Source organism: Maylandia zebra, linkage group LG11 (genome assembly GCF_041146795.1).
Source record: "Maylandia zebra isolate NMK-2024a linkage group LG11, Mzebra_GT3a, whole genome shotgun sequence".
Taxonomy (NCBI): Eukaryota; Metazoa; Chordata; class Actinopteri; order Cichliformes; family Cichlidae; genus Maylandia; species Maylandia zebra.
This window is the reverse complement of record NC_135177.1, coordinates 32,040,332-32,053,574: the sequence shown is the minus strand read 5'-3', so window position 1 is coordinate 32,053,574 and position 13,243 is coordinate 32,040,332. Positions and strand designations below refer to the sequence as shown.

The following is a 13,243-nucleotide window of genomic DNA, read 5'->3' as shown; positions in this document are numbered from 1 at the left end:
GCGAAGAGGGTGATGTACAGCGCTGTGCTCTTGACAATCAGCACCAGCACACGTCTTTCCTGTTCCTCAGGCGTCCTCTCACGTTTCCAGATTGTGTTAAAGTTGTTTAAAAAGTCCACTGTCCATCTCCATACCTCCATACCTCTACAGTTATGTCATCTATCCATCATATCAGCCAGCTCTTTCCATCTTCCTGTATAAAGTCTCTATTGTCACACCCACACTCCTACCTTTCCTTCTCACTCACTTTCTGCAAAACCATCTTCCATCGTTCTTCTTACTTTTGTCTTTTGTCTTTGGTCAACACTACCAAGTTTCCACTGCAACTCTGTTGGCCAACAGCACCGGATGTGGTGGTTGTTAACCTGAGCCCAGTATGGTAATCTCATTCTTGATGATCCGCATTGAAATTTCAGCATAAAAAAAGGGGTCATGCTCAAGACTAAAGCTGATAAAATTAGACAGTACAACAAGAATTTTAAAATAATGTAATTTTTGCAGTGATTAAATTCAGACTTTTCTTGGAGCAGAGATTGTTACAGCATATGAAATGCTTATGATGAAACAAACAAAAAATCCAACAAAAAGCAACAGCAGTGAGAATTGAGAAGTCGAAAAATCAAGAGTACTGTAATTACACACTAATGTCACGTACTAGAATATCACATTGTTTTACTTGAATCAACAGTCAGTAGACACAAACAACAAACATGTTTTACATAGAATCAAAGTAATTATTTTACTGTAACAGTTCTAATCTAGCATACATTTTTTCTTCTAAGTTTCCAAATACTTTTATAATGTATGATCCATAAGTGACTAATCAATGTTCTATTTATTAATCTACTGTTTTGATCTATGCAAGATGCAATAAATACCCAATTAAACGTCTGCAGTGTGCAAGCTTTGTGTTTGTTTTTCTCTTTTCTTAATCCAGCCTAGAGCCGTACACTTCGACCTCACACAGACTCAGGAACTCTTCTCTGTCGGGAATGACAATATTAACATAGCGGCCTTCCGTTCCATTGCATGTGAACTTAGCAACAACATCTCCAGCGATGCTTGTGATCACAGCACACCTATCAGAGGAAACAGAAATTTAATTTGTTAATCCCAGTCAGGACAAATTATTTGTCCGTGGTGTTCTGGCTCACTGAACTCCACGGATGTCCTTTGAAGACTAACAAATCACATCACATCTCTACCCCAATGTATGCCATGTACACATGGCACAAGCTGCTTGTCAGTGACACATCACAGGGAGGTGAATCGCTGTCTGAATGCTGAATTAATGCTGTCTGTTAGTGCTGTGCAAAGTAATCTTCATATAGAGTGGCACTGTTTGTGGTCCAAAAAATGTATATTCCTGACAGTCATAGTTTATAAGAATCAAACATTCCCATGCAATTTATTAGGAAATGAATGCGGGTCATTTTTGACCCACTTATGCATCTAGGGGTTAAGAAAATAAGTGCATGAATTACTTTTGTCAGCAATAAGACTGCAGTAGCTGTAAGATGTGTTGAAATGCAGCACGGGCATAGCTAAAACGGGCTACCTGGAGTTGTTGTTCCCGTTGTTGCGAAGGGAATCGCCAATGCGGATCTCGGCTCCATTGAGTCGTTCTGGAAGAGAATCTTGATTTACTATATTAATAGAAAACACTTTACGTGTTTTGAGCAGATCAAGTCGCCACCAAGGGCTCATTGATTTCTGTGTGAGAGTGCAGGAGGCATCTTCCCATTTGCTGTTACGATTTCCATCTATGGCATTAAATGCGTTGCCAAATGCATACAGTGAGGATTGTGTGGCTTTTCCTTGGAGTGCAAGATTCTCCTCTGAAAAAAGAACAAAAGAGTAACTGTGATGTTTGTTGCGTGTAGCAAATTGTGATAATGCGAAAAGTTGATTTTTTTTTTTTTTTCAGTTTCAAGTGAAAAAAAAAGTGATATTAACTCTTATCAACCTAAGATTTTGAGTTTATACCACAGCTTGCTGATATATTAATTACTGTCCACATTAAATGATATAATAGCTCATATTCTCACCAGTTGGACTAGGGTATCCATAGACTTCCACTTCGCAGAGTGTGAGGATCCTTCGTGAACCGGTCACAGTCAAAGTTACATACCGTCCCTCCACACGATTGGTAAAAGTCAGATCGAAGGATTTGCCCAAACGAATTCGAGAAATTCTACCAACCCTAACAGAAAATGTGAGAGTTAAATAGTTTACAGCAGCAGAGGTCAGAACATTTAATTTTCAGCATGGTAATACAACAAATCCAGGTCTGCTCAAAAGTATATTGGATTTTTTTACCCCGTAAATCAAGTTGGGATGTATTTTTATAGTATTATTTGTGCCTTTAACTATCTGTAACAGACATTTTCCATATATATATACATATTCATATACAAAAAACCCCTATAAATATAAAGATTGCTGGTTTTTGTTTGCTTGTCATTTTGTGTTGTTGGCTATAAATAAGCAGACTATCTTCTTATATCTTTAAAAGAAAAACCCCAAATAACCAAATATTGCAGAGATAAGATGAGAAAAATGCCGAGGAAAGAGTAAAAGAAAAACAAAAGAATCAAAATATTGCTGATAATTACGTATTTGTTTATATTTACATTGGGTTATCTAAACCGTCATTGACCAAAGAGTTGCCAATGTGGATCTCCAGCCCGTTGAGCCTTTCATGACAGCAGTCTCCTCTGTTAGTGACGGTGATGGAAGTGATGACGTAGGACTGAAGCAGGTCCACTTTCCACCAGGGATTTGTCTGTTCATTAGTGTGTGTGCACGACCCCGCCATAAAGTCAGAATTGCGGTTTCCATCGATTGCATTAAGTGCAGATGCCCTAGCATGCGGGTAACAGGTTGACTGAGTTGCTTTACCACGTGTAGCCAGATTTTCTGTGAATTAGACCGTTACAATGTATAAAAAAGATCAAATGAAAACAACAACAAAAACAAAACGTTCCACTGCTATCACAGTTTTTTGTAATTGTTACCTCAGGCTAATTGGCTCTTGCACTCAATCTGGCAGAAAATAGTTTTTTAGTAGTTAAGTTTCAGCAAAGTAAAAAGCATCATTGAAACAAGCAAGTGTAAATTAAGTGAGTAAGACAACGCTGCAATCAGAATGTGCTCCACAGTCTCCCTGATGGTGTTGTATGTTGACATTGGAGACTGGTGACAGTTAACAGTATCTGATACATGATGAGAACATGTTGGCCAGGCCTCGTCGCAGCCCCTCCATTTATCTACTCTCTGAAACAACCTGTCTGAGCTCCTCTTCATTTACAGCCACCCTCATTTTAAGGTCGTTCTTCTGGTTGGTTGGCTGAATGTCAGGCGGGTGAAGCTGTGTATCTGAGATGACTAGAAATTAATGTCCACACTTTTTGGCATTTTAAATACCAAAAAGATAATAGGATTGTTGGGGAAGGGGCAGTAGGTGGGCTTAGAAAGAATAAAATACAGTTTATACAAAAAGCATTTCTGGGCTTTGGGGGGCATTTTAGTTCTAAGACTACTATGTTGTGCACTATGAAGTTCTTGGTTTGTTTGCTTGCTGGATTTACACTTTTTATGAAGAGGACTTGGCTTTGTGGGTGTATCGGGGCGGGGTGGGGGGGTGGGGGGGGTGCAGACTATCCCAGCTACCATAGGGTGAGAGGCGGGGTACACCATTGACAGGTTGCCAGCCTGTCACATGGCTAAGAAACAGAGACAGACAACAATTATGGGCAATTTAGAATCACCAATTAACTTAACCCCACAAACTGCATTCCACAGATGGATGGATGGATGTCATTACACAAAATCATAACTGACACACATCTCACACTGACTCTAACATCACACTTACGATAAGTAGAAGCCAAAGTCGTCCTCAGGAGGAGCAGCAAAATGAAAACACTCCGTTTCATCATTCTGGTTTCAAAAGAAACAGAAAATAAACTGTTAGGTATTTTATGTTTTCAACACCAGTTAAGAGAAGCTTTTGTGCAAAAACACACGTGAAAATCTTTGAATAAAACAACCTAAATAGCATTTTTCTGTGAGCACTGCTACTACTAAATATCTTTGCATGCTCCAATCCCCATTGGATGGTTGAAAGCTGCCAAAAAATATGCTGACGTGAATAAACTGTCGATTTAAGCATCGATTCTTTTTTAAGTAGATTGGCCTCTAAAAGCAATTGACAACAAAAAAAGTTTAACCAGAAATTCAAAATAGAAAAAGAAAAGTTCACAGCTGTAAATTGACGATGTAACAGTCTACATTCTATATTCAGACGGTGAGAAAAGAGAAATCTGCACACGGAGGTTTATGTCAAGAAAAGTTTGTATCAAGATTTTATTTTTTCAAGAAATAAAAAGTCTTACCTGAAGATCCGAACAAAGCAGATACTGTTTCCCTTGGGACTGTCAGTGAATCAGAAAAGCTGCTACTGATGATATTTCTTTTATCTTTTGTTTTTTGTATGCATTTCTGCCTTTCCCTCAGCAGAAAATATATCATATTCCTTCTCAACACTGTCTAATTACTTCCCATTGGTTTGTGCCCCATGCACATCAGTTTCACTTCCATACTTGTGAATTATATTTCCAGCCAGCGTGCCAGAACACAGATGTTTTCCTGGTTATTTTGCAATATCCTGTTTGCAGTTATTACTCAAGATTTAATCATGCACTATTGCTCAAAAGTGTAGGATTACTTTGAATTGTTTTTGGAAGATAAGCACATTTTCTTTTCAGTTCTTTTTTGTTTGTGTGTTTAACCTTAAATTGATTAAAAAATGAATGTTGTAAGTGAACAATATTGATTAATATAATCTTTTCTCATATATCACCTTATTTTTTATTCAAATGGGCTTGAAGAGGTCCGTTTTTAACATGCTGAAGAAAAATCTATAAACCAGATTAAAATAACTGAATGAAATGAAAAAACTGAGTAATTACTTGAATCAACTCTTATCTCCTGAACAGACAGATTATGCATCCTAACAGAAAGTATTTGTTGTATGCTCCCTAAAATGACACACGTTTCTTTTTTGACAGTGTGGAGTTCACCTTTCCTGGGTTTCAAAGCAAGTTACTTGATGTACAGACAGATCGGAGCTGTGGTGTCTCTCATGATGAAGAGAAAGCTGAGCAAGAAGGTGAAAGTGTTTTGTGGCTAGTTTAATTCTAACCTCACCTGGGACTATCAACTTTGCATAGTGACCAAAAGAACAAGATACAAGCTGTAGAAAGGAACTTTTTCTGAAATCCTAAACCCATCTACCATCGATGCTGCCTTAACGTGTGTAGTGTTACCAAATATGAACAAATCAAGTAAAACTGCTCAGTGGTACTTTTTTACTTGCCTGGGTGTTAATATACAATATTAACAAATTACATATTACAAATACTCAGTGACTTCTGTATCTTGGTGTCTGAAAACAGATAAACAGCTTGTGATTTAGTGATACTATTATATTTATATATATGTGTGTGTGTGTGTGTGTGTGTGTGTGTGTGTGTGTGTGTGTGTGTGTGTGTGTGTGTGTGTGTGTGTGTGTGTGTGTGTGTCTGATCTCAGCCAGGTGATACACATTATGAACATCATATAATCACATCATATCAATTTGACAGTGACATAGTTACATCTATTGTGCGTTCAGTAATTTCACCAAAAATCAAAACAACTACAGAAACAATTCAAATGACAGCTATCCTACGGCAGTGATGTAGTTAACAAAGTTATTCTCTTAAACGGAGGCGTACTAGTTCCTAAGACTAAATATGTACTTAGTCTTTACAGAGACGAATATTAAATGTATCTATATTTTTTGCAGAATAGAAAAAAAATTATTAACAAAATAAATTCACTTGTGATATTGTTTATTCATACCAAATTTATTAAAAGACGGGATCAAATGTTTAGTTGTCAAGAAAAATTGGAAAGTCATTTTTCTTATACTTTTTTTTTTTCAGATGACTGTAAATTCTACAGTTCAGTCAGAACTGAGACGTCCTTTCATCAGTTCTCCTTTTCTCTGACAGAAAAAACCATGATTCATTTCAGTGAAGTTTCCACAGTTCACAAGGTCAGTAAAGACATTCTTAACAAATACATACATTGTGACATTATTATTGCGACATGTGACAATAAATGCATCATAAGCAGGCTGATGTTTGTTTTTCATTGTTGTCACAAAGTGCTGTTTTAACTAAAGAGTAATGGGAACATTTTTTAATATACAGTGTTATCTGTGTATATGTGCTAAGTAGTACTATTAAAGCTGATGTGTTTGCAGGACTCTTTGGTAAAATGTTACAATCACTGAACACTTATACTGTATCGTGGATAACAAAGCAGTTCAAATTATGGCTTTTTTAATTAGATGTGTCATGGTCGCTGTGTGGCAGGCAGGATTGCAAACTCACGGACTCAGGGGATAAACTCAAAATGCAGCTTTATTGCCGACAAAAGATAATAGGAAAACTAAACTGGGAAAAACTAACATAAAGTTCACCAGGAAACACAGGGGGCACACACAGCATGAGGGAGAACGCGACGCCGAACAGAGGGAGACGCAGACAGAAATACACAGAGGGTTAACGAGGAAAGTGGGAACACACGGGGAACACAGCTGACACAGATAACCATAACGAGACAGGGCGGGGTGAACAATAACACTGACGGGAGACGGGCAGAGTCAAACAGGAAGTACAGAGGTTCAGACAGGAGGAGAGAGAGCACGGGGAAAACACAGACATAACGGGCTGGGGAAACATGGAACAACCACAAAGGGAGACGAGGGCTCATAAATACACAGAGGGCACACAGGGGGGAGAGAGAGCACGGGGAGAACTTAAACATAACGGGCAGGGGAAACATGGAATAAAACATAAGGAGAGATGAGGGCTCACAGATACACAGAGGGGCACACAGGGGGTAAAAGCCACGAAGGGAAAACACTTTAGGGAACAACACAACAGGGCAACTCAGGAAACATGGCCTAAATAGGGAACAAAATACAAACATACAAGAAAACTAAGAATACTGGGCCAACATGGCCCAGGACCATGACAAGATGCAATTGTTTTTCATGATTATATTAAAGCTGTGATTTGTTTTGTTTGTTTAAGAGAGAAATTTAGCTGCTTTAGCATTAATCTAGTCTCGAGCCATACACTTCAACCTCACACAGACTTAGGAACTCATTTCTCTTAGGAATGACGATATTAATGTAACGGCCCTCTGTCCCATTGCACTTGAAAACAGCAACAGCACCTCCTGCAATACCTGTGATCACGGCACACCTGGCAGAAGAAACAGAACATGATCTAGTTAATTCTGATCAGAACACTTGTTTTGTTCATGGAATTTAACAACTCAACTCTCAGCCTCAGTTTCAAATATAACATTCATAATGGGCCCTAAAAGTTCACATCAAGTCACTGAGTCAAATCTCAGGCATGTCAGATAAACACACACACAATGAATGTACACTCAGAGTGTTTGCCATAGTTAATGCACACTCAGATCCAACTCTTCCATTTGACTCTGACTTGAATTATTTCAATTACTTCTGCATACACTATTATAATTTCATTAATTGAAACATTGACCATCACCATGCCTATATGCTGTTAAAATGAAAACTAGATGATGTTTTTATTATTTTTTCTTGTAAATTCATGACTACAACCTGACAAAATATCAGTTTTTCTTGTAAATCTGTATTGTGTGAGTTTTTTTCCTCCAGTCTTTAATTTCTCACTTTAATCTCATTGAAAACCTGAATTATTCTGTAGCCTCACTGTTGATTATGTGAGGCTAAATGCTAACATCTATACAAAAATAAACTCACCATGACAATTATAATCATGACTAGTTATGACTTTCGACCTGATTACCCACTTGCCTCAGCATATTAGTATGCTTCCAATTATAACCTGATAAAAAGTAAAAAGTAAGGGTGGGGAGGTGTCACCATTTCATTCAGTTTGTCCTGTCTGCATCACCAATTATCACTAATTATGAACGAGCAGAAATGCATTTCTTATGTGGAAATTCTGACACTACTTCAGCTTTAAAGAAGAAAGGGATGGACGATGCAAACTCTGTTTGCCAGGAACCAAGCTGCTCTCAACAGGTTAGTTAGTTCATAGACTGCAGGCTGTTAGACTTGATGGATAGCATTAACAACCTGCTAGCTGCAAATAATAAGTCTAACCTCAGTCTAACTTCAGCTAATGCCAGCTAACAATGTTAGCTTGGTGGCGAACAGCCTTCAGTATTAGCAATAAATCACAGAGCAATAGGATATTCATGTAGTTGTAAAAAGCATGACAATATATTAAGTAATCCAAAATATTCAGAATACAATACTCACACTGAGTAACTTGCAGGATAAGTTACGGAATACATCACAAATGACATTTTGGGGCATGTATTCTGTAATCTGTAGTGGAATACATTTTAAAAGTAACCTTCCCAACACTGACTGCTGTGACCAATAAAGGGAGCAGTCGAAAGAAGAAGAGTATAAGCTGTTAAGACATGCCATGATGAAATGTGAAGTACCTGGGATTATTGTTGCCATCGTTTTCAAGAGATTCTCCAATGCGGATTTCAGCTCCATCGAGTCGTTCTGGTTGAGAATCTTGATTTACGATACTAACAGAAAACACTTTATGTGTTTTGAGCAAATCAAGCCGCCACCACGGACTCATTGATTTTTTTGTGAGAGTGCAGGAGGCCTCTTCCCATTTGCTGTTACGATTTCCATCTATGGCATTATATGCAATGCCAAATGAATATCTTGACGACTGTGTGGCTTTTCCTTGGAGTGCAAGATTCTCATCTGCAAAAAGGACAAATTTTAAAAAGTATGATGTTTGTCATGTTTGTTAAGTCACTTGAAGCGCTGCAGTACATGTGCAACAATTAAAGATTTTTTCCCCAATTTTGTAGCTTGCATTAATATATATTGATTAAACCTTTGTTGCAGCAGCACCGCTTATCAGCCTGAAACTTTGTGGTTTATACCACAGCTTGTAGGTAAGGCTACATGCAGTCCACATTTATTCACAGTGTCATGAAAAAGTATTTGGCCTCTTCCAGATTTCTTAGATTACTTAAATATTCCAGATCAAAAGATAATCCGAGACAATACAAAATGCAATTTTTAAAAAGTTATTTAATTTATTAAAGTGATAACTCTAACCAAACCAAACTGGGGTTACATAAAGGGTTGTAACCCTAATTGGGTTACAAAATAATTTGTAAGGCAACGAAACTCCTTCAAACCCTGGTTCATCATCCACAAACAGAGAAAACCTGGAACAGTGAACCATCAAATTACTCTAGGAGCTCATCGCAGATTCATCCAGGAGGTCACAAAAGATCTAAACAAAACAGCTACAGAACTGCAGGCCTCACTTACTTCAGCTAAGGTCAGTGTTCAACAACAAGAAAGAGACTGGGCAAAAATGGCATCCATGGGAGACTTTAGAGGTGAAAACCACACCTGACTAAACAAAATACAAAAGTTCATCTAACGTTTGCCAAAAAAATATCTTGATGATCCCCAAGACTTGCTGTAATTGATGGAGCCATAAATTCTGCTTTCTTCCAGAAAATCCTGAAGAAGAATGCCTGGACATCAGTTAATGCCATGAAGCTCAAGCACAATTGGGTTATGCTACAGAACAATGATTTGAAACACACCACCACCACCACAAGTCCACTTTTTAATAGAAAACAATGGAAGGTTTTTGAGTGGCCTAGTCTAAACTTAAATCACTTTAAGATGCTTTGCAAAATGACCTTCAACATGCCCCTCATGCTCGAAAACCCTAGAGTAGGCGAAAGTTCGTCATATCCAGTTATCCCAAAATGCTTGATTGCTGTTCTTGGTAATCTTTGTCCAGTATTAAAATTTGTTTGCTGATCTGAAACATTTAAGTGTGACCAATACACAAAACACCTCTAAGAAATCAGGAAGGGGGCAAATACTTTTCCATAGCATTATATGTAATGGCACAAATTCTCACCAGTTGGAGCAGGGTATCCATAGACTTCAACTTCGCAGAGTGTGAGGATCCTACCTGAACCAGGCAGGGTCAATGTTACATAACGTCCCTCCACCCGATTGGTGAAAGTCAATTTGGATTCACCTGTACGACCTTCAGAAATTGTACCAACCCTTACAGAAAGTGTGAGAAAGAAACACAGAGTTTACCACAGCAGCAGATTTCAGAACATTTTATGGTCAGCGTGATAATAATGCAGCAAGATATTGTAGTACTATATAAATTTAGTTGGGATGCATTTTTACAGTAGTTAAATCATTGCAGGTGCTATAATTAAATTGTTTGTTGTAGTATTATGTAGCATGCCAATGGTCCGAGTATGGACAGCTAACAAAGTCAGCCCTGCAGCAACCAATCCTGCTACCAGTGATTACTTTAGAAAGGCAGAAGTAAACACCACAATACTTTTTTATGCTTACAAATGTAAAAATGCAAAAATTAAAGAAAAAAGAATCATTGTATAGCTGATGATTTGTTTCTCCTTTCTATTTACACACTTTGGGTTTTCTAAACCTTCATTGTTCAAAGAGTTGCCTATGTGGATCTCCAGCCCACTGAGTCTGTGCTGACAGCAGTCTCCTCTGTTGAAGATGGTGACAGATGTGATTATGTAGGACTGAAGCAGGTCCACTCTCCACCAGGGGTTCGTCTGCTCGTTAGTGTGTGTGCAAGACCCAACCGAAAATTCAGAATTACGATTTCCATCAATCGCGTTGTGGGCAGCTGACACGGGGTTATCAGTTAAACGGGTTGATTGAGTTGCTTTACCACGCAGGGCCACATTTTCTGCAAATCAGAGATGTACAATGAATATAAAATATACAATGCATAATAAAATATCAGTACATAATAAAATACAAACAAAGAGAGTTTTTGAAATGGAGAGTATTGCACATTAAAAAATAGCTTTCCATAAGCCACTAAATAAAAGAGGTTGTGAATGCAAGTTGTTGCTTTGATTATGCTTCATAAAGTCACTTCTTCTAGGAGACTGTAATTTATTCTGCAATAAGAAAAGTTCAGTCCAGGAAAGCAGAAAAACAATCTTTCAATTTTCCCTGCAACCCACAGCTCCAAAAATCCAAATTTATATTACAAAATCTAGAGGCATCTAGTGTTACAGCTGCAGGGTTGCCCTACACTAGTTAACTAGCAATTTCCTTTTGTTCAAGTCCAAGTTTATTTATATAGCACTTTTAAAACAACATCTATTGACCAAAGTACTGTACAATAGTCAAAGCAGAAGACATAAAATAGGATAAAGTTAGAAGGGAATAGAATCACAGAAATATAAGACAATAAAAACAGTAGTAACAGACTCATAGTGATTTAAAGCCAGAGACTAAAAATGGGTCTTCAGATGGGTTTTTAAAGTATCCAGGGTTGGGGAGGTCCTGATATGAAAGGCAACGTGTTTGACAATTTAGGAGCAGTCACCGGAAATGTCCGGTCTCCTCTGTGTTTTAATCTGGATCTTGGGACAACTAGTAGCATTTGGTCTGCAGACCTTAAAGATCTTGTGGGAGTATACCAGGTTAGAAGATCAGAGAGATATGTAAGAGCTACTCCATGCAGCGTCTTAAAAACAAGTGTTTAAATCGTAAAAATAGTTCAAAAACTAAATGGTAACCAATGTAATGATGCAAGTATGGGAGATATGTGATCTCGCTTATACGTTCCAGTTAAGAGCTGTGTTTTGGACGAGTTACAGTCGGCCAAATGATAACGAGGTAACACCAGAGTAGACGTTGAAGTGGATTATCTGCTTCGATCTCATCTTATTCCTAACATCCTCCTCTCATGCAATTCTCTGCATGTCCTCCATCACTGGATCCATGAATCCTCTCTGTAGTTCTCCTCAGTTCCTCTGGCCTGGCAGCTCAATTCAGACTTTCTCTAACATATTTATTAACCCTCTTCTGCCTACGTTCACCTGCTTCACCTTTCCTTTCACTCTAGCTTCTATCTGTATTGATTTTAAAATTCTTTTACTCACTTGTAAAATTTTAAATAATATGGCACCTAGCTATTTAACAGAACTTCTCCAGTTGTATAACCCAAAAAAGCATTTTTTTTTTTTTTTTTTACTAAATCAGGGGGTGTTTTTATTTTTATGATATCTCACACACTTACGATAAGTGGAAACCGAGCTTATTCCTAGGAGGAGTAGCAGAAGGAAAGCATTCAGTTTCATCATTCTGTTGAATTTAAGAAAGATGGGAATTTTATTAGTAAACAATATTTTATTGCAAATTTAATTTATTACTGGTTCCCGTGTCAAAGTATTTAAGCCCCACCTTTAAGGTGAAATAGTTAGGATCAAAGTTATTGTAGGAAAAGAAACTTTGTGAAAGAAAAAAACACAAATGTGCACTGGTGTTTTGTTGGTCAGAAGTGAAATGCAGTGTGGTAAACACTTTAAAGACACTGGAAAAATGTTAATGTGACCAAAACCACTACAAACTATATGCCTGTACATCACCCATTCACTTAAAGCAGCAAGCACTGATCTCACCATGAAAACATTGGAATTCTCTATAAATTAAAAAAGTGGCTTTCAAGCTTCAATAGGATCTTTCCTTGAACAGGATTACTACTCTTCAAATCTTAAGTTATGAATTAGTTTATGTATATATTTTTACATTACAGTTGTTTTGTTGTGAGCCTGAATTGAAAAAAAAAAATCATAAATTATACACTGAAACTACTACTAAGTTTAAAGATACAAAAAAAGAGCTTTGAGCAAAAAAAAGAAAACAAATTCTATATTTAAACTGAAAATAGAGAAACATAATAAAGATAATCAGTTTCAAGAAAAGAAATGAAATGTGTTACTTGAGTATCCAGACTGAGCAGATGCTTCTTCCTGGAAATTGATGATTCAGTGAAAGAGAAGCGCAACTACTGATGTTGTTTCTGTGTGTGTTTTATATGTATATGCAGCTCCGCCTCTGCTGAACAACAACTAACCAATCATCAGAAACCACATTCATATTCTCCTCAAAACAATCCAGTTACTTCCTACTGGTTTGTGCCCATGCACATTTGTTTCACTTCCTCACTTGTGAATTACATTTTCAAGAATTAGTAAAGCAGTTCTCCACAGCACTGATGTTTTTTCTGGTTATTTGGCAATATCCTCC

At 37.5% G+C, this 13,243-nt stretch overlaps 2 protein-coding genes across 3 annotated transcripts; both read right to left on the bottom strand.

Moving 5' to 3' along the window:
* Window positions 1-474: 474 nt before the first annotated feature.
* LOC105940423 (uncharacterized) lies at window positions 475-4,660 on the bottom strand. Its single transcript, XM_012921560.4, has 6 exons — window positions 4,398-4,660; window positions 3,878-3,942; window positions 2,634-2,919; window positions 2,049-2,203; window positions 1,559-1,838; window positions 475-1,079 (listed from the first exon to the last, which is right to left on the bottom strand). Exons 2-6 carry the CDS (start codon window positions 3,939-3,941, stop codon window positions 929-931), a joined length of 936 nt encoding a protein of 311 aa, XP_012777014.1. The 5' UTR covers window position 3,942; window positions 4,398-4,660; the 3' UTR covers window positions 475-928.
* A 1,231-nt stretch (window positions 4,661-5,891) lies between these two features.
* Window positions 5,892-12,991, bottom strand: LOC101481859 (fucolectin-1). 2 transcript variants are annotated; one of them, XR_013100873.1, is made up of 7 exons: window positions 12,936-12,991; window positions 12,234-12,298; window positions 10,598-10,886; window positions 10,062-10,213; window positions 8,590-8,869; window positions 7,097-7,322; window positions 5,892-6,403 (listed from the first exon to the last, which is right to left on the bottom strand). XR_013100873.1 is itself a non-coding variant. In XM_012921561.5 (6 exons), the coding sequence occupies exons 2-6, from the start codon at window positions 12,295-12,297 to the stop codon at window positions 7,172-7,174; spliced, it is 936 nt and encodes a 311-aa protein (XP_012777015.1). In that variant the 5' UTR covers window position 12,298; window positions 12,936-12,991; the 3' UTR covers window positions 5,892-7,171. The 2 variants fall into 2 exon arrangements, 1 of the variants encoding a protein (XP_012777015.1); XM_012921561.5 differs by having other exon boundaries at window positions 5,892-7,322.
* Window positions 12,992-13,243: the final 252 nt, after the last annotated feature.

What these genes read in the sequence shown, in the direction of transcription:
- LOC105940423 (XM_012921560.4), bottom strand. Translation starts at nt 3,941, where the DNA reads ATGATGAAACGGAGTGTTTTCATTTTGCTGCTCCTCCTGAGGACGACT. An exon ending in GACGGTTTAGATAACCCAAT is followed by an intron (nt 2,204 to 2,633) that starts GTAAATATAAAC and finishes ATTTTCTGTTAG; the next exon opens with GGTTGGTAGAATTTCTCGAA. An exon ending in AACGGGAACAACAACTCCAG is followed by an intron (nt 1,080 to 1,558) that starts GTAGCCCGTTTT and finishes TTCCTCTGATAG; the next exon opens with GTGTGCTGTGATCACAAGCA.
- LOC101481859 (XM_012921561.5), bottom strand. Translation starts at nt 12,297, where the DNA reads ATGATGAAACTGAATGCTTTCCTTCTGCTACTCCTCCTAGGAATAAGC. An exon ending in TGGATACCCTGCTCCAACTG is followed by an intron (nt 8,870 to 10,061) that starts GTGAGAATTTGT and finishes TCCTTTTTGCAG; the next exon opens with ATGAGAATCTTGCACTCCAA. An exon ending in GATGGCAACAATAATCCCAG is followed by an intron (nt 7,323 to 8,589) that starts GTACTTCACATT and finishes TTCTTCTGCCAG; the next exon opens with GTGTGCCGTGATCACAGGTA.